This window comes from Dermacentor albipictus, chromosome 7 (genome assembly GCF_038994185.2).
Source record: "Dermacentor albipictus isolate Rhodes 1998 colony chromosome 7, USDA_Dalb.pri_finalv2, whole genome shotgun sequence".
Lineage (NCBI taxonomy): Eukaryota > Metazoa > Arthropoda > Arachnida > Ixodida > Ixodidae > Dermacentor > Dermacentor albipictus.
In genome coordinates this window covers 123,776,417-123,803,100 of record NC_091827.1, presented here as the reverse complement: position 1 = coordinate 123,803,100, position 26,684 = coordinate 123,776,417, and the positions used below count along the sequence as shown (strand labels likewise).

Below are 26,684 nucleotides of genomic sequence, written 5' to 3'. Positions count from 1 at the left end.
CGTTGCACGCTGTTCCCTTTACGTGCAGATAAGCCTGAATCTTGGAGAGGGTCTACGGTCACTATAGGCGGCTGAAAGCACAGTCACTGCTTGTATACGCTCCGCGTGCGATGGCAGCGTAGCACATGGTGCGTCATCTTGCGACTCGATCATCGTTCGGCGGTGCAGCAGAAACCTGACGAATGATGTTGCTGTCGTCGAGTTCTGCGCATGTCAATACAGCAGTGTCAGCACCTATGAAACTGTCAAATGAGACGGTGTCCGGAATCGCAATGCAACCACTGCGCAGGTCTCGGCAGAACATTTTCTGCGTCAGTAGGGAGCACATCGGAAGGCGACAAATCCTAGGCCTCCCGGTACCCGCTTGCCGGCATTCCCCAGCGCAGTCTGCGCGGGCACTGTCGGCGCCATTAGACACTTGACGCAATGTTTACGTATGCCGCGTTGGATCACCGAAACCTCGACACAGCACACAAAGCAAGCACCACCATGCCGACACCAGTCACACAAACGAAAAATGCGGCCTGCTCGTAGCGTCTTGCGCGAAGAAACAAATCAGCTGCTGGATTGTCTTGACATGGCTTACTACTCTATTGAACCTGGCAGCAACGATGATGATGAGCGGGGATTCCCAGTAGCGCCACTTCGTGGGGCAGCAAGGAGGCTCCGTTCAAAACAAAAATGTCATTCAGCAAGTCGAACCATGCACCGGTCAGAGTCGGTGCATGGTGCTCTCGACCGAGTTGGGTCAAGGAGTGTCCGAAAATTCAGACGAGAGGTTGCAAGGTGTCCGAACTTTCAGCAGTTGTTATACATTTGGTCTATGGGGAGAATGGCGGTGCCGCGAAGCTGACGGAATAATCGGGCATGTCCGAATTTTTGGAGTCCGGAAAATCAGTTGGCGACTGTACTCTTATTTGGCGGTGGTTGAAATAGCATTTTGCATAATTGAGTTCTAGGCCAGCTCATCGGAAAACAGCAAGGATAGCTGCGAAGCAGTGGAGGTTGCTCTTAAATGTCGGTGAAAAAACAATGACGTCATCAAGGCAGAAGAGGCATGTGGTCTATTTCAATCCACGCAGAAGAGAGTCAGTCATGCGCGCGAAGTAGCAAGGGCATTTCACCGTCCGAAAGGCATCACGTTAAATTGGTAGAGACCATCTGGGGTGATAAAGGCGGTCTTTTCGCGATCTCGTTTATCCTTAAAGATTTGCCAGCAGCCAGAGCGCAAATCGATCAACAAAAAATAACTGGCACTGTGTAAGCAGTCCAGCGCGTCATCAATGTGCGGAAGTGGATACACATCCTTTTTGGTAATCTTATTAAGGTGACAGTAATTGATACAAATTCTCCAGGTGTTTTCCTTTTTCTTAACTAGAATGACAGGTGAAGCCCACGAACTGCAGAAAGGCTCGATATCTTTGGAGAGCATTTGGTCCACTTCCGTTTGGATCGCCTGGCGTTCAGCCACAGACACACGGTAGGGCTGCCGGTGTATAGGAGGAGCGTGACCAGTGTGGATTGGATGGGTGACGACACGGGTTCGAACTAGCGGGCGATTGCCAAAATCAAAGCTGTCTTCATAGGACACCGGAATGCGGCAAGGAGCGTCGGCGTAAGCACGTCGTAAATCAGTAGCTATCATTGGTGTAAACTTGTCGTTGCGTGAAGTAGGAGAGGCAGAAGCGGCTGCAGTGTCGAACCGTGGTTCGGCCGTAAGAGCAGCTACTCCACAGTCTTCCAAAGGGGCAGCACAGCGAGAGATACACCCTCAGGAAGCACTTGCAGGCACGAACCAAAGTTCAGAGGAAGCCACGCTCGATTGTTGACGAGAGTTACAATTGAGCTTGGTAGCGCTATTTGACGGGCCAGGACGACGTCGCAAAGTGGGGACACCACGTAAGGACCATCTCGAAGTGGTGGAGAAGGCGACAGGAGGACGTAAGTCGCAGCATCAGGTTGCAATCGAACAAATTCACTAGAACGAAGTTGGGACTTGTGGTTGTCGGTCGGGTCGGGAGAGTAATGGGGAAGTTCAGTTCAGTTTTATTTCCTTAAAGACCCCTTTGCTAGGGGTATTACATAAGGGGTGGGTACAGTTGATAACGCAAATGTAAACAGAGGTATACAGAAAAAATTTTCGCAAGTGCATAAAAACAAAGAATAACATGTGAAAAAGCAGGTTATTGATTAGTTAACAAGGACACATTTTCGAAAAACGATGTCGGGCAAGTGATTGCAGCTACGTGGTGGGGAAGGGCGTTCCAATCTGATGCTGTGCGGGAAAAAAAAGACGAGGAAAAAGTAGTTGTGTGGGAGCGTGGGCGTAAGACTTGTAATGGGTGCCTAGTTCGTAGCGATATCCGTGCGGGTGGTGTGATATATGGCTCGTGAAATAAGGAACTGTAAAAGAACTTATGAAAGAGGCAAAGGCTGGCAGTAGCGTAGCGACGTTCAAGGGGCTGTAGATCAGATTTTGCTCTTAAGGATGATACGCTTACGTCGTATGAGTAGGATGAATGGATGTATCTGACAACACTGTTTTGAAAGGACTCGAGCTCATTAACTAGATAGACTTGATATGGGTTCCAGATGGGTGATGCATATTGAACTTTCGCTATGATAAGGGATTTGAAAGCTAGGAGTTTTACGTTCTGCGAGGCGTCATGCAAGTGTCGTCTCATGAAGCCAAGAGTTCGGTTAGCTGATGAAAGTATGTTGGAAATATGCGTACCCCAACTGAGATCACGAGAAAGTGTGACGCCCAAGTACTTAAATGATTCTACTGATTCTAAGGGAACGTTTACTATTGTATAAGAGGACAGGAAAAGGGTTACGGCGGTGGGTAAAAGATATATGTTTACATTTGTTGGGACTAAGAGTCATCAGCCAGTTTTCACTCCAAGACTGCACGTTAAGACTTTATTGTAAGGTGTTTTCGTCAGTAGCATTAGAAACTTGATGGTAAATCACACAGTCATCGGCGAAAATTCGTATCTTACAAGATACGTGTTGGGGTAAATCATTAATATAAATTAAAAAAAGAAGAGGGCCGAGAACTGATCCCTGAGGGACTCCAGAAGTTAGATGAAGAAGAGTGGATGATTTGTCATTTACAGAAACGAATTGGTAGCGATCAGTAAGGAATGCTTCGAGCCATTTGACTACGTCACGGTGCATGTTCAAAGAAGAAAGCTTTAGTAGTAAGTGGCGGTAAGAAACTTTGTCAAAGGCCTTTTCATAGTCCAGAAAAATAGCGTCAGTTTGTTGGTTAGAGTCAAGGTTTACATGTAAGTCGCGTAGAAACAAAGCTAGTTGCGTTTTGGTAGAGAAACCCTTGCGGAACCCATGCTGTGCTGAATGAAAAAATTGATTCGCGTCCAAATGATTTATGATCGGGGAGTAGATGACGTGTTCCATGATTTTTCAAGGAAGGCTAGTTAGAGAGATGGGTCAGTAATTTAGCGGTGTGTTCTTATTACCAGACTTGTTGATGGGAATGACCTTCCCCACCTTCCAGTCGTGAGGCATGGAACCCGTAGAAAGTGACTGCGAGAATATAAGACAGAAATGATGAAGAAATATATTTTGTATTTTTTAGCAGTTTAGAGTTTATACCATCTATACCTGCTCAGAATGAAAGTTTAAGGTTTTCAATTATGCGCAAAACACCATCAGGACAAAACACCACGCTCGGCATGCTAGAAGCTATGTTGCAGGGGACATTAGTCAATGGAACGTTATTATCATTAGAAAATACTCACAAAAATGCGTTTTAAATATGAGTGCGCACTCAGTTTCAGGCATGATTTCACCCATATCATCAACAAGAGTTACAGTGCGTGTGTTACTTGGGTTGCAGTGGCGTAGCCAGAAATTTCGTTCGGGGGGGGCTCACTTTGCAGCTCAGCCTGCTCCTTGTAAAATTAGTCGAGGGATCAATATATATATATATATATATATATATATATATATATATATATATATATATATATATATTTCGCATTTCGCCTCCATCGAAATGCAGCCGCCGTGAGCGGGATTCTATTCCCCCGACCTCGTGCTCAGCAGCCGAACACCATAGCCACTGAGCAACCACGGCCTTTTCAGTTGTGTTGGCGGTGATTGCACGGTGGCTTTGGCCCGGCCATGGATCGTCTTTGTAACTTTCATGTGCTTCTTTGAACAGTTTGCTACAACGCTTCACAGTGGCCTATGACACGCAACGTTCAACGCATACGGCAGCCATACGGCGAATAATTTCTTTTTGGGAAACATCTTCATTTGTCAAAAACCTCACGACACCAAGCTGTTCAACTTTTGAAATGTCTATTATGTCACGCAACCATGTTCAACCCCGTGTATGAGAGCATTAAAGAACATTTAACCTCACCTCTGCATGTCACTTGTACATGAGATGCGTATGTGCTACGCGCATGCCTCGAAAATAATGAACCGAACCATTATTGCACGGGGCGGGTTGTCTCACATTCATTTGACTCGCCTTCGTACATCAGAAATGCGAAGATACAATGGAATATGCAGATGTGAAGATACAGCTTGATACAAGGCAAAAAATTGTCACTGGAAACAATGTTCACTGCGCATATGCACAAAACCTCGCAACAAGATATTTAAATATGCGCAGAAGTCACCAATAAATCTACGTACCTAAGAAAAAGTCACTGTATATAATGCGTCAAACAAGGCAAATAAACAGGTTGCGCAACCACAGATTCACAGATCACAGGACCCCCCCCCCCCCCCCCTTCCTCCACTCCCAAAATGTATCGCGGGCGACGGAAGGCGGCGCGCTTTCTCCCCGCTTTTCTCCCTTGCGCACACAAGACTCAGCCACCATCGTCGGCTCACCCCCTCCCCTTCCCGCCCGCACGCTTTCACTCGCACATAGAGCATGCGGCGCGCGGTCACGATGTTATCGCCCTTGGCCGTTATTTATACGGAACATGAGGGCAACGACAGGAATGCGCCTGGATTCTTCATAGAGCTGCTATCGCAATAATAAAATAGTATCCGGCAACTGAAGCGTCCCGTCGCCCATTACTTTCCGCAAAAGAAGCAACAAAATCGAACTTTCACCATGCGAAAATTCACTGCGCCGCAACAATGTCTTCTTTTTTTTTTGTGGGCGGGGGGCGGCGAAATAGAATAACGCAAAGGAAAGCATGTTGGCTACAATCGAATGCCTACTATGGGCACCCTAGTGTGGCTACCGAAGGAATATCGAAGAAAACGTGTGACGCTTGGTCCACAGAAAACCATACGCGTACTGCTCGTAATCCTACACCGGCGAGACAAAATTTTCCGGAGAGGTTGCACTCAAGCGAACGCGTTGCAATCCATCGAGTCCCCGCAGTGCTGCCGGCGAGCGACTATGCATTGTTTCTTTTTCTCGTCTGCTAGCCAGAAAGCGTCCAAAACTCTGCTATACGAAAATGCAGTCGGCCAGAGAAAAACAAACGCGCATCCAAGTGGGCCGCGCGGCTATCGATGCAGCACGAGAAAAACGCATGCGCTCTGGCTGGATCGGCAGTCCGCGGGTTGCGAAAAAAAAAAAGAAAAAGAAATGAGAAGGAGGCTCAATATATCCTCGCGAATAAAAGTCTAGGTAAAAAAATAAATAAGAATTTAGTTACAATGGTGGCTTTAGTGTCTTGACATGGATGCTTTGGCACAGGTGAAAAAAATGTTTATATTCTTTTCTGTGACCTGAGGGCACAAATGAACCACCACAACGCTTTGTCTCATCGTTCCTCGCTGCGTGCTTTGTCAACTTGTCTGATAGTATGTTGATTTGGCTTGTCTCGTTGTATGGCCCGATGTACTACTTTAGAAAAGTCGATGCACCTTTGGCGTCAAATGTTTACAACAGCATTAAACCCAAAAAGTTCGGGAATTGAAAATCTAAAGCACGACTTTGAAAATGTCAATGGACCTTTCGCATCAAAATGTTATGAGAACTTTATACCCACAAAGTTTCAGAATTGAATGAAGTCCAAGCGCTCCGTAGATTCCGCGGCCTCCGCGAGATGCCGAGACGAGCCCGCTCGCCTTCAAAACGCCCTTGAAATTTTGTGCCTGGCGGGGCTCCTTGCGTTACGATATGTGACTCCCGATGCATGGGCGTTGCCCCGAAATCCAGCCCGATTTAGCAATGTTCGCGCTAAAATGTCTTTTCGAGCGTGATTAAGGACATTCTAGACAAAATCGAGCATGATTTCTGGCGCCGGGAGTTGTTTTGGTCGGCGGCACATGACAGCACGAAAAAAATTTCGGGGGGGGCTGAAGCCCCATAAGCCCCCCCCCCCCCTGGCTGCGCCCCTGTTGGGTTGATAACTTTCCAAAATTTCTTGGGGTTGTCTGTTAAAATTTTAGGCAAGTCATTATTGAAAAAAGACCGTTTGACATTGCGAATAGCACGTAAGTATTCACTCTCAGCGGCGTAATATTTATCCCATGAAGTTGGGCTTGGTTTCAGCTTGGCACTACGAAAGTCTTTTTTTCTTATTTTCCAACCTCTTTAAATTGTTATTGAACCAGGGGTTCTGATGATTCGCACGGAATGTTAGTTTCAGAATATACTTGTTTGCTAGTTCATTCATTTTATTTCTAAACAGATCCCAGTTGTCTTGAACAGATCGTTCATTGAATGAGGTTTTAAAGTCTGCAAAAAAAGTGCATAATTCTTCATTTATAGCTTCAAAATTTGCTTTTTCGTACAGGTTGATAGTTTTGCTGGAAAGAACACAGGGTGCTGGGGCAAAGTCAAATGTGGCATGAATCACACTGTGGTCGCTGATAGGACGAAGGTAGGTAACTGATGATAATGATTCTGGATGGTCAGTAAATATAAGGTCCAAAATGTTTGCGCAGTCGCGCGTTACGCGTGTCGGCTCTGAGATAAGCTGTGTTAAGTTAAAATTCAAACAGATGTGAATGAAATCGTTTGCCTCTGTGTTATTTATTGTGGAAGTTAGGTTATTCCAATCAATAATGGGAAAGTTGAAATCACCGAACGGAAGGATATGAGCGTTACGATGGCTTACTGTAATCTGGCATCAAGTACTGTTAAGTTCTCCTTAAGTGAGAAATTTGGATTACTGGTAGGTGGCCTGTAGCACACACCTAGAAGGAAATATCGAGAGGAAGAGGGAAAAAGAAGCCATAGTATTTCTAAGTTGGAAGAAATAATAATTTGTGTACAGGATAATTCACGACTACAAGCAATAAGAACGCCACCCCCGCGTGCCCCTTGACGGTCGCAGCGATAAACATCGAAGTTTGGCAAGTCTTGGACTACTTCATCGTCCCTAATTTCACTTGTGAGCCACGTTTCCGTTAGAACTAGCAAGTTAGATGACGTCACGAGATTTGATATTGCGTCACGTTTGGGAATAAAACTGCGGGCATTAGTGTGAACAACAGATAGGGAAAGGTTTTTCTTAGTGGCGGAAGGGCGGTTATTAACTGCACGAATTTTGTGCAATGATTGCTACTGAATATTTTTAACTGATTTCGTCAAATCGTCATATTCATAGCGCTGGGAACCCATAACGAGCGTTTTGAATTGCGTGGAAAAAGGCATAGATTGACTTTTGTCATAGGCGATAAGATGTTTTCGGGCGTTCCGAACTGCGGGTGAAAAATCTTCGCTCGCGCTATAATTTGTGCCTTTCAGTTTGCGGCCGTTAGACAGGACTGATTCTTTCATTTCAAGGCAAGTTCAAGTTCAAGGCAAAGGGTGCCGGTTGCACAGTCAATAAGTGCTGAATGGGCACTCGGAAGGTTGATTCCAAGAATCACTTTGTGGGGACACTCGGCCAGTACGGTGAACAGGACTAACACTGCACGGCCGGCAATGGTAACACAGGAGGTGCACATTCCCATCACAGCTGTTGTACTGGCACGGCAGGCTACTCGGCAGGTGTCAGGACTTTACGGAGACGGCTACAAAGATCTGGTCGCATAACTGACACCTGAGCGCCAGTATCGATGAGTGCTTGAACGGGTACATCATCAACAAAAATTTCAACAAGGTTCGATCAAGCAGTACGGAAAATATTTCCGAAATGCGGGGAGGCGAAGTGTTATGGATGTGGACGCAACTCTGAAACCCAACTCTGAAGAATGCGGAGGTGGCCAACATGCAATTTATTTCGCAGGCATCGCTCTCAAGTCTTCGTTTCTTTATTCAGAGTTTTCCTCAGCTGCTGCCCCGATATTCCAGTGAATCTGCCGAAGACTCTTTAGACGAAGATGAGTTAAGGTGATGCTGTATTTACTCATGATACCGCATAGCAACGCAGAGTGCGAGAGGATTTTTAACACGGCGTGAAAAACGGACTGAGTTCCGCTCATCAATGTGCAACACAAGCCTCCAACACCTGCTGCTAGTGAAGGGCCGTCAGTCTGGACCATGTTTTGTAGCAAAGCTACTCCGACAAATTTTTGAAGTGAACAAAGTCTGCTACTGCAAGGTCCTGCAAAAGGACTCATCTAACACTGCCTGAAAGTTTGAGCACAACACCCCCCGGTACCACCGGAAGCTGAAACAGTGGATGCCTCCCCCCCCCCCCCCCTGGCGCGAATAAAAGTCTCCCAATTTTTTTTGATCTCGCCAGGTTGGCAGGTATGGCATATGGTCGAGGCGAGAAGTACCAGTGGCTACTACGGCAGTGGCGGGAGATGTGACCGATCCGAGAGCAAGTAAAGCATATTGGCCTGTCATCCAGTGTTCGCCACTCAGAGGGGTTTCAATAGCGATTTGAGAACGACTGTCGAGGTGCAGCAGAGGCAATTACAGGAGTGGTAGGGGTCGGACATGGGCGGACGGCAGACTGGATGTCCATGTTTGCAATTTCTTGGTGGACAGCAGCTTGAATGAGCAAGATGGTCATGTTCTCATGCGTTATGGGGGCAGTGAGAACTTGGAGCCATAGCCTCATGTTCGCGACGGATGACCTGTGTCAAGCTTGGTGTTGTAGGCGGATGTGACGCCGGAAGGTTGTAATGTGACACCAAAGGGTCGTTGTAAGAGGAAGTGGCAGCCGTATTCGGAAGTCGATCGAAGCGTTTTACGATGCGTTTGCTCTTTGCTTGCTCAAAATTCCGGCATTCCTTAATGATGGACTGAACCGATGAGCAGTTCCTACAAAGCAGGAAGTTAAACGCATAGTCTGCGATGCCCTTCAATATGTGTCCAACCTTATCGGCCTCCAGCATGTCCGTGTCCACTTTACGGGAGAGAGCCAGAATGTCTTGAATATATGCGACGTACGATTCAGTTGATGTCTGGGCACGAGACGCTAGCTCTTACGTGGCCTCCATTTGATGTCCCACAGGTCTTCCGAAAAGATCGCGTAGCTTTTCCTTACAGGAGTCCTAGCTTCTAATGTCGGCTTCATGTGTCTCGAACCATACCTTCGCGGTTCCTCCCAAGTAAAAGACCACGTTGGCCAGCAAAAGTGTGGCGTCCCACTTGTTGTGCTTACCGAAGAGTTCATACGATGTCAGCCAGTCTTTGATGTTGACTTGCCAGTGCCGATGAATATTCCCTAGCTGGGTTAGCGCCACTTCCGCTGGTGTGCGAGCGGTGGAGGCAGTGTCAGCAGCGGAGGCAGCGTCAGTAACCATAACAGCGGAACCGATGTGACGCCCGCTGGGAAGATCCAGGGCCGGCTTGTGGCGAGAGTACCCTGCACGTCCACCAAAATGTTACGGAGGAATAAAATATATGTATATACAATATGTTACAGTTACGAGGTTGTAGCTCAGTAGTCGGGGTACCACCATCTACCGAACGTCGAGACACTTCAACTTCCTCTTCATCTCACAACGTCCTTTTGTCCACAATGGCACAAACTCGTAAGTCACAATATGCTTTCTGGCCGCTAGATCCTATGTAAACAAGAAAAGGTGCAAGTTTGGGTGCGAAGTTTAGGCGCGCTTCAAAATCGAGCTACAAGATTTATTCATTCTAAGTACTCCTACAACATCAGTATATCGGCATTAAAAACAGAATCTGGCTTATCATTGCTTGCATCTCGACGCCACATTGCTAGTCTTTGTCTTTTTCACAAGTTCTTTTACAGCTCACTTGGCAAAGCACCATACATTCTCCCCCCGGCACGCATATCCAGTCGCACCGGTCACCCGCAACAAGTCGCGCGCCCACGTACACGCACTGTCACTTTTTCGTCTTCATTCTTTTTTCGTGCAGCAACAGACTGGAACGGCCTTTCCAACGAAATCACAGTCATAACCTGTCCTAGCACATTTTTAAACACCGTAACAAATTATCTTACCCTGTAATAAAAATATGGCCTTCAATTTCTTTATGTGTGTATGTACCCACCCCTTATGTAATACCCCTTCAATGGGGCCTTTAAGGAAATAAAATGAAATGAAATGAAATGAAAGCAGTCACCTGCTGTTGTAGCAGCTTTCCTGCTGTGCTCGCCAGCCTGTGTCGCTTGAAAACGTCTGCTCGCACTGTTTTCTAATACCTCGTGGGTTGTCGCATGCCACGTTTGCAGCTATTGTCACCAACTCCATTGCGATAAGCTTACCTGTTTCACAGGGCATGGGGCATATTGCCGTAGGAAGGGTACTGCTGGTGTTTCATAGGAGATAAACCAAATGCGCCTGCCATTCCTAGCGGCAGGCGGAGTGAGGCGAGTGTCGTGGGGCCCAATAACGTAAAACTATTCCAATATGTTTTCATTCAAATCTCCTGACGTCAAATTTGCCTGACCACCGATGCAAGCATCGGGCGGTGACCTGCACTGTTGTTAGACAGACCAATCAAGTGCTCTCCTCGTTTATAGGAGGTCACTTTTGTTTGCTTTAAAAACGAATAACATTGCCTACACTGGGCGGCTTGCCTTATCTAATTGGCTGACAAGAGGTGAGGAGCACACTTAAGTGGAGAGGGATTCGATGGGGCCGAGCCAGTGCACTGAAAATCGAGAACCGGATGAAGAGGGTGTTGCCGGCGTCTGCGATTGGTCAGTTTTCCCTTACATAGCTTGCGGTGGCTGGTCGAAAATTATGGCATACAACGGAAGGTTAAGAATTCTGCTAAAAAGGATCCTCAGCAAAGAAAAGTTGGCTGAGCGAGGTTGTAAATGTGCTGAAAGGGCTCGAAGACAATACACGGGCACTCAAAAAGCTTTATTGTACTCAAATAAACCCATGCTCTCCGGCAGATGAGAGTAGCCAGTGCCTGAGCGATCGACGGCAGCCATCTTTTATTCCTTTCGGAATGGGGCAGCCTGTGGCTATTCAGAGAAAAATTCAGTTTTATTCGGCATATTAATGCATCTTTAAAGCGTACACGTCACTTCGACACGGTGAGTTTTCGCGTTTTGTGACGTCGTGTGATGGGCAGGTGAAATGGTTGTAGCGCGAAAACTTTCAACCAATAGCCGAGGGCTAATGGTGAAAAGACGTCAAATCAGAAATAACTATTTTTCTTTTGTTCAGTCCAGTCGTGCATAATCAGAGTGTACACGTCATATCAGATGGGGAGCTATCGCCGTTTGCGTGGCGTCGCGTGACTGACAGGCGAAGTGGGGGTGGCCCAAAAAAGTTTCTCACCAATCGCGGAGGGCTAATTGCAGAATTGGAATAGAAACGTTTGGAATAGTTTTACGTTATAGCGCCCATATTCTGCTGACGGTTCACTTTGGAACCGGTTCGCTCAGGCTGTTATGTCTGGGTTACATCACTAAAAAGATGTCACTAATACGATTTCGGCTCTAATAGGAGTTCGTTTTGCCGGGGCTCATCTTCTTGGGGTGGGTGATTGCGATGAAAGTTCGGTCCATGCATCTCATAACTTCGAGAATCTTGCAATGGTCCAGGAAGCGTATTTTACTGTGGATCAGTGTCTCGTACTGCGAAGATTTGCGCAACGTTTTGAATTGCACAGATGTCAACTACAGATGAGTCTTAAATTTCTTAGTGACTTCGGGTCGTACATTTTCCTGGTTACTGCGTTTTTCTCACATTTTTTTTCCAGCACAAATGAGGTTTGGAGAAAACGAGGAAAAAGATTCTGTGACATGCTCATTTTGATTACGGCAAAGGCTTAATTATAAGATCAAGGATGATACCGGGGTCCAGTCAAGCAAGTATAAATGCTCTACACCAGGCTGGAGCAAAGGGACACGAAAAGATATTTGTGCTAATTTACGGCTTTTTAGAAGTTCAACGCTACTGAGTTCGTTCCACATTTGTGCATTTTTGTTGTCTTGGTGTCTGAAAAGTTGATGGCTGTACCAAGTTTAGTGGATTTATAAACAGTTTTCAGAGATGGCTTGCCTCAGCTGACACTCTGCTGTGTGCAGGCAAAGCAGCGTCTGCAGTTGGTGTCTGCCCAGCCGGGCTTTGAGGTCTTGGAGGAGCAAGGCAGTGAGCCACTTCCATGGTGAGACCTCCCAGCTTTCTGACCTGTTTGGAATTGTGGTATTTTAGGGGGGCATGGTGTTTAGTGTTGTCCTAATTATTCAGAGACTAGATTCAATTAAAATACAATCTTACTCAGTCTTTTGAGAATGAGAAGAAAGGTGGTTAACCGACATTGATGCCTTAGGTAGCATGTGTGGGTTTATGGACCAGTTGCCTTCACCCAGAAAGATCACATACTCATGACGCCTGCAGCAGAAAGGGTGTTTCACATCCGTCACCAAGGTTTGTGAGTGGTGGTGCTGGCTAACACTCGCAAGGTTAGTTGTAGTAGTAACACATAAATACCCAAGAAAGTGGATGAGGAAACCGCACCATAGTAGCTCATTTGGTTAGAGTACATTACACTGCAAGAATACATTAGCATACTACGACGTTCTAAAAAGAAATTTTTTCACGAAGATCTTGAAAACATTATGCACGTTAACCCCCAAAAATTCTGGAATCTGGTCACCCCGTGCAAAAGTCGTACTCGAAACATTTCTTTGGTTAACCATGATGGCTTACATGTCCCTGATATTGAGCGCGCAGTTGTCATGAATTCATATTTTTCCTCCGTGTTGACCCACGAACCTGCACTTCGTATTCCCCCAATACCTGCCACTAGTTTTTCCCAAATGCTGCCAGTTTTTATAACCCATGAAGGTATCGCTAAACTCGTCGACAACCTTAAGTTGTCAAGCGCTCCTGGGCAAGACAACATAACTGCCAAAATATTGAAGGGCACCGTGAGCATTTCTAGCCATATTTTGCAAATTATTTTTCAGCAGTCTGTTTCAAATGGCGAAATACTAAATGATTGGAAAACTAGTAAAGTAACCCCAGTATTTAAGGCAAACAATCGATCCGATCCTTCTAATTACCGCCCAATTTCATTAACATCTATTCCATGCAAGCTACTGGAGCAGATTTTATATTCGCAGATCGCATCACACCTCGACAATAACGCTTTCTTTTATGAGAAACAGCACGGTTTTAGATCAGGCCATTCTTGCGAGTCCAAGCTTTTCGAATTCACCACAGACCTTCACTTAAACTTAGATTCTTCTTTTCAAACTGACGTCATTTACCTAGACTTCTCCAAAGCCTTTGATTGCGTTCCACATCGGCGTTTAATGGCAAAACTGTCCTGCCCCACATTAACCCTTTAATCTTGTCACGGATTGACTGCTCTCTCCGCGAACGCTCACAATATACAGTAATAGGGAACCACAGATCGCAAAATACTACAGTCATCTCTAGTGTCCCCAGGGATCGGTGCTGGGACCACTCCTTTTTCTGATATTTTTTAATGATCTTCCTAATGCAATATCTTGTATCCGCCTTTTCGCAGACGATTGTGTCCTTTACCGCCGCATATCTACTCCCGATAATCAGACTCTGCTTCAACGCTACTTAAATCTCATAGAAACCTGGTGTATGTCATGGTTATGCAACTGAACATTTCCAAATGTAAGTTCATGCATGTATCAAGGAAGCGAATTAACCTCAGCTATCCGTATTCATTAAATTCTACACCACTCTGAAACAGAATCATACAGGTTGTGGGGAGCACTCGCCTCCATTTCCTCCCGCGTACCCGCGGCGACCCGTTCGCACGTGGCGACGAGGCGCGCCGTCGTGCACAACCCGTTCGCACGTGGCGACGGGTCGTGCCGGCGTAGACAAGGGAGAGAGGCACTACGCGCCCTCCGTTTCTTCGTCGCTCTCATGATGTGCGTACTCCCCTTCTCCTATGCGGCTCACGGGAAAGGGAAACGTATCCGGCGGGCGAGGAGGACATCCCCTCGCAACAAGGTAAAAAGGCATAAAAGCGCGCGACCGAGGGATACTCCCTCTCTCGGGACGCCGATGCCTTGGACCGCCTGGACTGCATCTGCCGCATCCCGTGAGTGACCTCGTTTGTGTGACCCACCCAGGCAACGAGGCAAGCCTTTTACTACTTTTACTGAGAGGACGTCCCTCTGCGAGTGTTTGAGATTGCAAATAGCAATAAACGTTGTTACCGTTGACACCGCTGTTTGCCTTATTCGTCTGAACCCGGCGTAGCCGCGATTCCTGCGCTACGGGTTGGGAGTACCACGGAGCGACTGCGTGGGGCTAGATCCGGAGCTCGCCTTCAGCCCTAGCCGCACACAGAGTGGAACCCCCACAAGGTATCTTGGAATCATCGTGAACAACAAACTAACATGGTCTGAGCACATTGCAAAACTTTGTACAAATGCTTCCAAGTTGCTTGGGTTTTTCAGATGATCCCTCGCTTTTTCACCCCGTTCAGTCCGTCAACTCGCCTATGTAACATTCATCCGTTCGAAACTCGAATATGCCTTGGCGATCTGGTATCCCCATCAGAACTATCTAATCGATCAGCTTGAAGCCATCCAAAATCGCGCGGCCTGTTTTATCACATCGCAGTATGACAAACGACACAGTATAACTCTTATCAAAGCATCCCTTTATCTTCGACCCCTGGCACTTCGGCCTAAAATTTCACAGCTTTGCCTATTTCACAAATTGTACCATACCTTCCCACAGCTAAGAAATTCTGCATTACACCCGCCGCTTCGCACCTCACGCCGTCTTTTCAACTCTTTAAGTTTGCAGCGCATACATGGCTCCACAAACTCATTTAATAAATCTTTTTTACCTAGCTCTATTACATTGTGGAATGACTTACCCGATTCCATAGTTACTGAAATACAGTCGCTGACCGTTTATTCGGACCTCACGGGGACTGCGGAAATGTCCGAATAAACAGGTGTCCGAAGAAGCACATTAAGAAAAAAAAAATGAAATCCTTTATTTTCACGCACTCATGTTATGACGCACTCATGTTATGACCGTCTCCTTTGGAATGGGGCGGTGGGTTGCGCCACCAAGCTCTCGCTACTATGCTGCCTAGTATCCTACCTAGGTTAACCAATGAAAAAAGAAACGAAAAAGGAAACACACTATGAACTACCACGTCCAAATTTTCTGATCCCCTATTGCGAACTGTGTTTTTGTACGTCTCCGTCTTTTGTCGTTGCTCTACTTTTCTTCCATCAATCCTTCAATCTTCTCTTACTAACGTCTATTGCGGACCTGTTTGCTTTACCACTGCTCCTGCTGAACCCAAGGGCTTCAAGGAGGCCAGTGGTGCCTAAATCGACCGCTGGGTAGACGTCTTCACATTCTAATAAAATATGCTTCGTCGTTTCCCTACCTTTACCGCAGCAAGCACATACTTCTTCTTATATTTCGCTTTATATGGTGCGTGTTCTAAGGCATCCCAATCTCGTTTCGAAAAGTAATGAGCTTCACTTTGAGTTATCATAAAAAGTTTCTTTCCTGATTTCGTTTTTTTCCTCTTAAGTAGTTACTCACGGCAGGTTTCTTTTCCATTGCCGCCACCCATGAGATTAATTCAGCCTCTCTGACTTTCCGCTTGACCTTCTTTGTTGCTGTGTTGCCCACCCTACAGGCCGCATACTTGCTGGTAAGCTTCCTAGTTCTTTTCCTCCATTGTGAATCAATGTTTTTCCTGTACAGATACCTGAACACTCTCCCAGCCCATTTACTTTCTTCCATATTCCTCAGCCGTTCTTCATACTCAATTTTACTGCTAGCTTCCCTCACTTCAAAACTAGTCCAGTCCATATCCCCCTGCACAGCTTCATTTGTAGTCTTCCCGTGAGCGCCCAAATCGAGGCGACCCACTGACCTTTGGTTCCCGTCGAGCTCTGATTGTACCCCTGATTTAAAGCAAACAACCGCATTTCCAAAAGTAAGTCCTGGAACCATTACCCCTTTCCACATACCTCGGAGGGCCTCGTACCTATTGTATCCGCATAGCGCTCTGTGCTTCATTATGGCTGCGTTTCTCATCCCCTTGACTGTTATGGTTTTTTCCTGTGTTTCCATATATCCATTGCCTTCGTTTATCCATATACCAAGGTATTTATGTTCTGTTACCCGAGGTATTTCTTGGCCCTGTATCTCCACTGTCTGTTCACTGTTTTCATTGAATATCATAACACCTGATTTTCTAACACTAAATTTCAAACCTAAATTGTTGCCTTCCTGTCCACAGATTTTAGCCAGACGTTGCAAATCACTTTGCTTGTTAGCGAGCAACACAATGTCGTCCGAATAAAATAAACCTGGGAGTTGCTGCTCTATTACTGTACCTGCTTGTTTGTATGAGAGATTAAACCCGATATTACTTCCTTCTAGCGCCCTCTCCATCCTCACCATGTACATCATAAACAGCAGCGGAGATAAAGGGCACCCCTGCCTCTGTCCCTTGTTGATTTGAACTTTCTCCGCACTTCTCATCCCTTCCCATTCAATGCAAACTGTATTTTCTAGGTAAATCTCTTTCAAAAGCTGTAGACAATCGTTACCTAGCCTTCCCCTTCCAGAATATCCCACAAAATGTTGCGGTCCGCGTTGTCGTATGCTCCTGTAATTGTCCAAAAAGGCCACATACGTCGGTCTGCTTTCTGCTTTTGATATTTCGATACAGTGAGTAAAAACAAACAAGTTATCATCCAAACGCCTACCTATTCTAAAGCCATTCTGAAGCTCTCCCAAAATGGCATTATTCTCTGGCCATGCATGAAGCTTTAATTTGATTGCCTGCATTGCTAGCCTGTATATTACCAATGTAATGGTCAACGGTCTATATGAGTGAATTCTGTCTCTCTCCCCCTTACCTTCATAAATTAAATTCATTCTACTTTGTCGCCAACTGTCTGGTATTTGTCTATCTTTTAAAGTTTTTTCCACTGCTTTCACCAGAGCTTCCTTACTTTTTGGTCCCAGTTCATTTATCAGCCTAACGGGAACCTCGTCTAGCCCTGTGGCTGTGCGCTTAGGAATTTTCTCTTCCGCTTTCTTCCAGTTTAAATTTGTCAGCACCAGCTCCTTTTCCACTTGGGTCTCTTTCATGCTCTTTTTTTCATCAAGTACAACCTCGTCATTGCCTTGGAAGGATTCGGCTGTTGCGTTTCGGATGTAACTTATTGCCGCTTCTCCTTCCAATCATTTTTCATCTTCATCTAGGATATGCTGTTGTATTGTTGTTGACTTCCTGCCTAATAATTTTATGTGATTCCAAAATATTCTAGGTGCGGCCTTCTTTTTCTCACGTATTTCTGACAACCAATGTTCACTTTCACCTTTTAATTTGGCTTGCAACAGTATTTGAACCATAGACGTTTTCTCCCGGTATATTTCCCATTTACTGGTTATTTCATCCTGTGGCAACTGCGCCTTCTTTGCCTGCCTGTGCTCTCGAGATGCTTTCTGTTGTTTGGCAATCGCTTCTCGTATCTCCTTGTTCCACCAGCTTTTCGGTTTCTTTTTTCCTTTCCAACGAACATGTTGTTTCTCTTTCCGTATTTCTGTCATTACACTTAGAAGCTCACCATATTCCCACTCCTTACTTGGCCACTTGCCAAGTTCTTCCTCAACTCTAGTGACTGTATTTGCTATTTGTTCAGCGTTCAAATTTGGACTGGCCATTTTGCTTTCCTTGCTCTCTTTCCCAACTACATATCCCATTTTCAAAATGATGCGTTTATGGTCACTCCCTATGCTGCCAAACCATTCCTCATTGATGACCATTTCTCTCAACTTATCATGAATTTCTTCTGTCATCAGGCAGTAATCAATGGTCGATTGCCGGTTTCCTACTTCTCACGTGATCTGTCATTCACACTTAGGCCCTGTGTTGTAGGGGTTGAGGACGGACTTCGGGATGAAAACAAACTTGGCAGGGTTTATTTTCCATTATATACAGAGAGGTGAGAGTCAAGTAACAGTCGTACAGTCATTACGGGCCGGCAGCCACTCGGACGCTGCGGCCCGCGGCAAGAAGTTCGAGAGAGGTGAATCAGGGAATGCTCTGGTCTCTCTGGAATGCTTCTTTTAAACCCTTCGAGCACTGGAAGTCGCGTCATGTTCGACCAATGGGAGAGTTCGCTCAGATGACGCCATTTTCGGCCAATGGTTGGCGCCCGTGCCGCGGTGCCACACCAGCTGGAGAGAGTCGCCGCCTGGTCCCCCTTGCTTGATCGCTTGATCCCCCTTGCCTTGCTGACTAGCAACTTGCCGTCAGAAAAGCCAGGTGGGGGCGATGCTGCCAGGCCTTCCCGGTACATCGCAGCCGTCTTGTTTCGGGACCCACTTTCCTTGCAACAATGCCGGGCTATCCCTTCGTTTTCTGGAAAACTCAAGCATTGAATAGCTCCACCGGCGGCGTGCGAACTTGTGGCCTTCAACTTTTTTGCTCGGGCGCTCCTCTGGAATGTGCTTTCCGTGTTTTCTGCACTTCTCAATTAGCTGTGCGATTCAATGTGGTCTGGGGAACTCGAAGTAGGCACAGGAAACAGCCCCATATCTAACAGTGTTCACGATAATGAGGTTATGTTGCTCACAAAGGTCTATCATTGACTTCCCGTTATTGTCGGTATAGCCATCTAAATCCTCTATGTCTGCATCCATGTCACCTAATAGGACAATTTCAGCACCATTCCCAAAACCCTTAATATCAGCGCTTATGTATCCCACTAACTCTTTATTCTTCTCTGCGCAATTTTTTCCGGTCCACAAATACGTAACTCCTAGCCAAGTTTCTTTCCCACTCATTGTACCTGATAACCAAAGATGCTCTTGACATTGTGAATTTACTCTTTTCCATTTGGCTCCCTGATGGATGAGCATTCCGACTCCCCCTCCCTTTCTTTCCGACTTAGTTCTGTTGCACCCTTCCCATACATAATTCTCAATAACTGGCGGGTCTTCTGAGTCTCTAAGGTGCGTCTCTGTAACCGCATACACCCCTATTTGTTATCTATGTAACTGCTCCTCAATCTCTGCCCACTTTCCCTTTCTTCTGCCGCCCTGCATGTTTATGTAGCCTATTGCATGGCGAGCTCTTGTTCTTGCTTTCCTCCTTTTTCTGTTATCGCCGGCGATGCTCTTCTGATGTTCCCCTAGGGAACCTTCTTCATTACTACCTACTCTGACTTCCTGAGCGCCCGCGGGCCCCCTAAAAAAGCAACAGCACGACCCCCAAGTCGCCAGCCCACTTCTCGTGCTAGCCTGTAATTGAAGTGGATCCCATCTCGTTGAAAACCACCACAACTTCTCACTTCCCTGTTTACTTCGACTACCTCGAAGCCCTTCTCTCGGCTCATTTTCCATATTGCCTCATTGGTAGCCATTACGGCTCTTTGTACGTGACTGTCACGCACAGGCACCTCCGGTACCGTGCACACCATGATCTGCACTTTAGGGCATAGCTCGCGGAAGTCGTCCACCCCCTTCACCAAGCGCTGGGCTAGTCCTGGCCCTTTCCTGTTTAGGACGTCATGTAGCCCACCTGCTACTACGACAAGGTTGCTTTTCTTTTGCTCGCTCCATGACAGAACTCAGTGTCCGCCCTGGAAATGTGCCTACCGCCACTCTTTTGTCGCCTTTCACCCTCTCCACAATTGCTTTTGAGCACCCAGCCATGTTTGAGTCGCCAGCGATAATCACACTTTCACCCTCTCCTACTTCTCCCTACTTCCCTGTGTCCTTTTCCGCGTGATTCTGAATCGACAAAGGGCATTGTCCCCTGGGCTCCTGCTTTTTCCGTGTGGCCTCAAGGTAGGTGCCGCTCTTTCCAGCTTCCTGTGGCTGCAGCGTCGCCTCACTCGGGGCGTGTTGCGCTGCTTCACTATAGCTACGCCGATTCACTGGCGGCGAGCTGGCGACTGCTTGCTTTGGCTCCCTGCCTCCCACTTCACCTGTAGGGTCTACCCTACTTTCTGAGTCTTTGCCACCGCTTTGGTGTCCTGACTCGACATTCTCCGCTGCCCGCGTCTCAAGTGCATCGAGCCGCTTTTTCAGTTCGGCGCTCCTTTCTTTCTCTTCCTGAAGCTCGGCCACAGTCCTTACTAACTGCGCGGCCTGGGCAGCCTCCACCTTGACGAAATTTTTAACTTTCGGCTGCAGTGCTACCCGCTTCTCCTGCTCCTCCCTCAGGTTTGCCTTAAGCTCTTCGAACTTAGCCACCCAAATCCCTTCCAGTTTTTGGATGGCTTCCCTGACGCCCTCGCACGACCTGCACGTGAAACTAGACCCCTCTGCATCTGCTAAATTCTGGAAATTAGGAGACGCGGAGAACTTAGCAAACTAGACCCCACCGCATCAAACTCGTGCCCGAGAGCAAGCGAACGAGCTTGGCGACGGCGAAAACGGCAAGTGCGTACGGCAGCGGTCAGACTCGGCAAGCGTAAGGGGCGGTCCTTTATTTGTGCGTTGCGTCGCGGAATATTCGAGACGTGTCCACGATCGAGATGCGTTCAACGACGCCGCACATGTCACTGTGCGTTGACAAAAAAGTGATAACACATATGAATGGTGAGGTAGAAATTAATGCACGTGGCACTATCGTGGGTCGGAACGAGGCAGAAACCAACGCCTCCTAGGAGGCGTTGCAGAAACGATGATGTTGAGCGGGCATTTCCAGTAGTGCCACTTCGTGGGGCAGCAAGGAAGCTCCGTTCAAAACAAAAACGGCGTTCAGCAAGTCGAACCATGCACCGGTCAGTCGGTGCATGGTGCTCTCGACCGAGTTGGCTCAAGGAGTGTCCGAAAAATCAGACGAGAGATTGCAAGGTTTCCGAACTTTCGGCAGTTGTTATACATTATGGTCTATGGGGAGAATGGCGGTGCCGCGAAGCTGACTGAATAATCGGGCATGTCCGAATTTTTGGAGTCCAGGAAATCGGTCGGCAACTGTAGAATCTAGTAAATTCAGGCACTTATTAACAGCACATTTCAAGGGCTGAGTTATTTTGCCGTGTTTTTAATGTGTATGCATGTTTTTTGTTTTGTTTCCAAGTTCTTGAGCCGCTGTGTCTGTCTTAGTGTTGATGCTTCTGATGATGTTAATGTTGAACATGAACCCTGCACTTTGTATTGCTTTTTTGTTGTTACCGACCATTGTATATGTAACGACTGCTCCCCCCCCTCTTATGTAATGCCCTAAGCCAAGGACCTTTAAGGGTAAATCAATGATGATGATGATGAATGATGAACACCACGTTGATCTCGCAGCCAATGAACCAAGGTGTGTCATTCACCACACGAGAAAGATTTACTGCCACTACCTGCTCAAGCGCATGCTCCTTTGCTATGACAACGGTAGGGAATACTCCGTCGACCTCCTCGGGGGGCTATACAGTCAAACACGGATACATCGAACTCAAAGGGGATCACGAATTAATTCGATATATTAAAAATTCGATATAAAAAATACAGGCCCAGAGCCGACCTGTGGCGGACGATGACCTACCGATCGGCGCATTCAAAAATGACAACTATTTCCACACACACGACGCAACGTAATGCTTTATTTGCCTTAAAAAAATCGCTTATGTTGGTCTGCTTCTTCGCCTTGCAAATGAAATTAAGGACGCCAACCTCGATCTTATCTAGGCTGTTCGGGTGCGAAAGCCCGGTTCCTTCCATGTCGCCGCAACTTCGGCGAATCAAGCTGAACGCGGCCGCCACTTCAGCGGCGGAGTACGAGCGTGTAGCCACCCCCTCATCCAAACGATCTTCGTCGCCACTCGAGCTGTCGGCCTGGGTCCCTGCGACTGCAGCTACAATGTTCTCGTCGGCGAGGCTCGCAACAGCCTCAACATTGCTGTCACCGTTCACATAATCGTCCGCAGACACTTCGGCTGGAACGGCAGCCGGGAAAAGGGACGACAACGCGCGAAACGCGTCGTCCATGCACTCGTCGCCGTCTTCGCAGGTTTCGGGAAGTTTGGCCGTCACAAGGCCTGCCTTTCGGAAGCAGTTGGCCACGGTATCCTGCTTCACGTCTCTCCAGGTGCCCGTCATCATGTGAATGGCCCCCAGCAGGTCAACCTTAAGCTCGGTGCCCATGCGGAGGTTCACCAAAAGCCTATCAATGAGTCGCTTCCTGTAGCCGACTTTGAACGACTTAAAGGGAAGCTGAAACACTTTTCGAAAAAAATGAGTTCTCTGCGGCATTCTACAGTTTTGAGTCCCCTGAACACGAATATCTCGTTCAAAAAGGGCGGAAACAAGCGCAAGCGTCTGTTTTTTCATGAAAATGCGCACCAGCGCCTCAGGGTATCGCGCGAACGCCGCTGTTTCCCGTGATTGGTCGGAGCCGCTGTGACGTCAATGGCAGCAGTCGCCGCTCGGCGCCGCCGTTTCAGAGCGTAGCACACTGTTCTGTTCTGGCTTCATAGCTGAGTTGTAAGCATTATGGATCGTTCTCGCAGTCTCGGACAGCTTGTATTTTCGCCGTACATGTTTGAACCGACAGCCGATACGAAAAACCATGGCGGCAACGGCGGCAACGACGATGTTGAGTGTGCCAAAAGCGAGAGCGATGTGTGCACCTTCTCGCGCGTTGGAAATCTTAGCTGTTACGTATGCTTTTTTTTTCATGTAGCTGCACGTTCCAATGACGGGAGAAAAAATGCGCTAAAGTGTCACTGGGAACTTGCTGCTGGAAGAATGCCGAAGCACTAACTTCTCATTAGATTGTAAACACGGGTACAATTCCGTGATGTCAAGCACCTTGCCACTGCTTGTCTAAAGTACCGTGGTTTTCTGAGCGTTGATACACGATCGCGAACATAAGTGCCGCGTTTCAAAGCGCGTACATGCAGTGCTGCGAGGTACAGTCATGTAAGTTGCTTATCATACACATCCAGATCGAGATGGTCAGGGGGATTATATGTGCAATATTCAGAATATGGTTCGACGACTTTGCGATTGTGGCTCGATCAAGAATCGGTATGCACGCTCCATGCTAGTGTTGACATAAAGATATTAGGCAGTTTTAGCACCGCCGTGTGGTAAACATGATAACTGCAACCGTACGTCGAATGTCACTAGGCAAGCCTATACTCCAATTTATACCTCAGGTGCAACGCTGTGGAAGCTACGCACGAAGTCCGGTTACCAAAATGTATTACTGCGTGCGTTTCCGTCTATGGTTCGCAGCGTGCCAGCGGCATTTGCTCACGCGAGCATGCACGTGAAGCTGCCGCGACGGGCTGCAATTAAAGAATGCCGAAAAGAAAATTGATTTAAAAGAACGTGTTAGCAGCCGTATAAGTACACGGATTGTTTCTATGGGTAAATTCTTTTTTTTTTTCATTCAGAACTGAGCTTATATATGAAAAGTTTTCTAAAAAATCGGGTCAAGAAACACCGAACTTTTTCTAAGTGCGAACGCAGCCAGTGCAAGAAGTATCTCAAGCCTCTACAGCGTTGCACCTGATGTATGAAACGGAGTATAGCAACGCTAGCCACAACGCGTTTCCGCATTTGTCGTAAGGCTATCCGGCTATCGCGGAAACGGTCCGAGCACAGCACAGTTGATTTCGTTGGCACGAACTTATCTCTCCTCACCGCACTGCGCTGCAAGCTTCTTGTGCTTCGGGAACCTGTGAAACACCACATCGTCTCGCCCGCGTGTGTTCGCGCAGCCAAATGCTGCACAGAACGAGGGCATGTTGGGCGCCCTTGGCTGTAGGCCCTCACGCAGCACAGAAGGAAAGAACAGTTTACGAAAATCGCAAAACAAACGTGAGCAGCGGCGGCGGCAAATCTCTCGTAGCGTCGTTCAGTAAAGTGCAGGGTGGAAAGAGGCATGCCAGCGCATGCCAGCACGCCGGTCCGGCAGCTCGGTCTCCGCCAGTGACGTCACTCTCGCCGGTTCTCTCCTCTGGCAACCACCTCACCCGGCGCTCCGGGAAGCGATGGGGCCGTGTCCGCGGGGGTGATTTAGAAAGTGATTTCCGCCCCTTATATTACCAAAACGAAGAAAAAAAATTCGGAACCGTAAATTATTACGTCTGTTCTTCCCAATCCCAGCAATTCATGGAAATTGAAAACCGTTTCAGCTTCCCTTTAATGATGCCCTGGTCGAGCGGCTGCAACTTCGCTGTCGTGTTCGCGGACAGAAACTTGAGCGCGATGTTTTCGAGCTCGCAGGTGGTGTGATGGGCCGAGCAATTATCGACGAGAAGGCAAGCGTGACGCCCCGACTTGCCCAGTTCGGCGTCCCACGCTTGCAGCCATTCTGTAAACAGCTGACGCGTCATCCACGCCTTCTTATTGAAGGTGTAGCGAACGGGGAGCTGCTTACAGTTTTCGAAGCAGCGCGGTGCCCTTGCTTTGCCGATCACAAAGGGCTGGAGCTTTTGAGAGCCATCCATGTTTGCAGCGAGCAGAACGCTCACGCGGAGTTTGCTCATCTTGCCCCCGTGACACGTGCTGCCCCGGACATCGAGCGTCTTGCTGGGCAGCATCTGCCAAAACAACCCGGTCTCATCGGCGTTGAAGATTTCCACGGGTGAAAACTTCGCGCAAATTTCCGGCCATTCCTTCGAAATCCACTGCTGGATATCCTGGCTGATGACGGCTCCGCTTTCCCCAGAAATGCTTTTGCCAACTATCTTGTGGCGGTTCTTAAACCTCTGCAGCCACCCTGTGTTGTCGGCGAAGTTGTCATTACCGAGTGCAGCAGCAAACCATTTAGCTTTAGCCATTAGCATTGGGCCATGCACCGGAATGTTCTTAGCCTGCGCCTCTAAACCCCACGCATAGATGGCCTTTTCAACTTTCTCGTGGGCAGGAGTGGGCACACGACAAGCTCCCGACGTTCGTTGCTCCGCCGATTTTGACTTTATGTCCGCCTTGTTTTTTAACAAGGTGCTTAGAGTGCTCCGAGGATTCCCGAAGTCATCTGCCACCGTCGCACTTTTCTTGCCCGCCTCATCACGCTGAATGGCTTTCAGCTTTGTCGCAAAGTCCAGGTTCTTCCGCTTCTTGACGCTGCTTGTGCTTGCTGCACAAGCAGCGTTCTGATTACGTTAAGTAATCCGAAGATTGCAGAATAAAGGTAGCGCATTCCTGCAGGGAAATTTTTTGCCTGAGTTACATTTTTTTGTGTGATCTGTTAATCCGAAAACCCGCTTAATCTGAAGATTTTTTGTGGTCCCGATGACTTCGAATTAACGAGGTTTTACTGTACTTCCAAAAATGGAACACCTTTTGTTTCTGCTTCTGCTTGCTGAATTTATGCGTTGTAGCAAACAGAATTTAACATTCTTTTGTGCCGAGTTTTGCACGCCCGAGAAAATATACGTATTTACAATATATACAGCTACAAGGTTGTATGTAGCTCAGTAGTCAGGGTAACACCGTCTACGGATCGTCGAGACTCTTCAACCTCCTCTTCACCTCGCAACGTTCAATCTGCCAATGGCGTGGCGTGTTTAGTCGCATGTCTCATTGCAGATACGCCCGTGTACTGTGCGTTAGATGCACGTTAACAAACCCCTGATGGTCAAATTTAACCTGGAGTCACCCATCACTTTGTTTCATGATGACAATGTCACGAAGGTGACGGCGAGCCGGTTGGCACGCAGACAGACAGAAGGGGACTCTACGGCGGCAGTTCATTGGGCAAACTCGTGCCCGAGAGCAAGCGAACGAACTTGGCGACGGCAAAAACGGCAAGTGTGTACGGCAGCGGTCAGACTCGGCCAGCGCAAGGGGCGGTCCTTTATTTGTGCGTTGCGTCGCGGAATATTCGAGACGTGTCCACGATCGAGATGCGTTCAACGACGCCGCACACGTCACTGTGCATAGACAAAAAAGTGATAACACACATGAATGGTGAGGTAGAAATAAATGCACGTGGCAATATCGTGGTTTTGGCTCGCAAAGCCCCTAATTAAATTTAGAATGGAATGGTATGGCAGCTAAACCATTAATCCAAGATAGGTGAAAATTTCCATGATCATGCATTGGCCGCTGTAGAATCCAAAAATGACATTTTCAAATATTTTCCCATGGTTTATCGACTCGTGTCCCCCTTCGATGCATTGTATGTACCCCTTTATACATACCGTAAACTCTTAATACATAATAAAGCTGCTTTAGTCTAATTATTGCTTTGTTCCCCAGTTCTCCCAAGTTCCGACCCAAATGCATACATTTTAAATCGGGTTACTCGAGGCACTCCGATAAACTTCTCCACTTGGAGCAAACTGGCAAGGGGCATGTGCTCGCTCGCAGCGGCTCCTTTCATGCTGACGCTCTCGGTTGCCAGCTATGCGTGCCACCTGTGCGCACCCTTTTCCTCCGTGCCGGGCCCTGGG

The 26,684-nt window shown here is 47.4% G+C and overlaps 1 protein-coding gene across 3 annotated transcripts in view; it reads left to right on the top strand.

The window, feature by feature from the left end:
* Window positions 1–26,684, top strand: part of LOC139048144 (mitotic checkpoint serine/threonine-protein kinase BUB1-like) — a 373,386-nt gene that overhangs the window by 110,421 nt on the left and 236,281 nt on the right. For all 3 annotated transcript variants that reach the window (XM_070522664.1, XM_070522663.1, XM_070522665.1), the window contains exon 7: window positions 12,372–12,451. In XM_070522664.1, coding sequence (XP_070378765.1) covers window positions 12,372–12,451 — 80 coding nt within the window. The remainder of the gene's footprint in view (window positions 1–12,371; window positions 12,452–26,684) is intronic.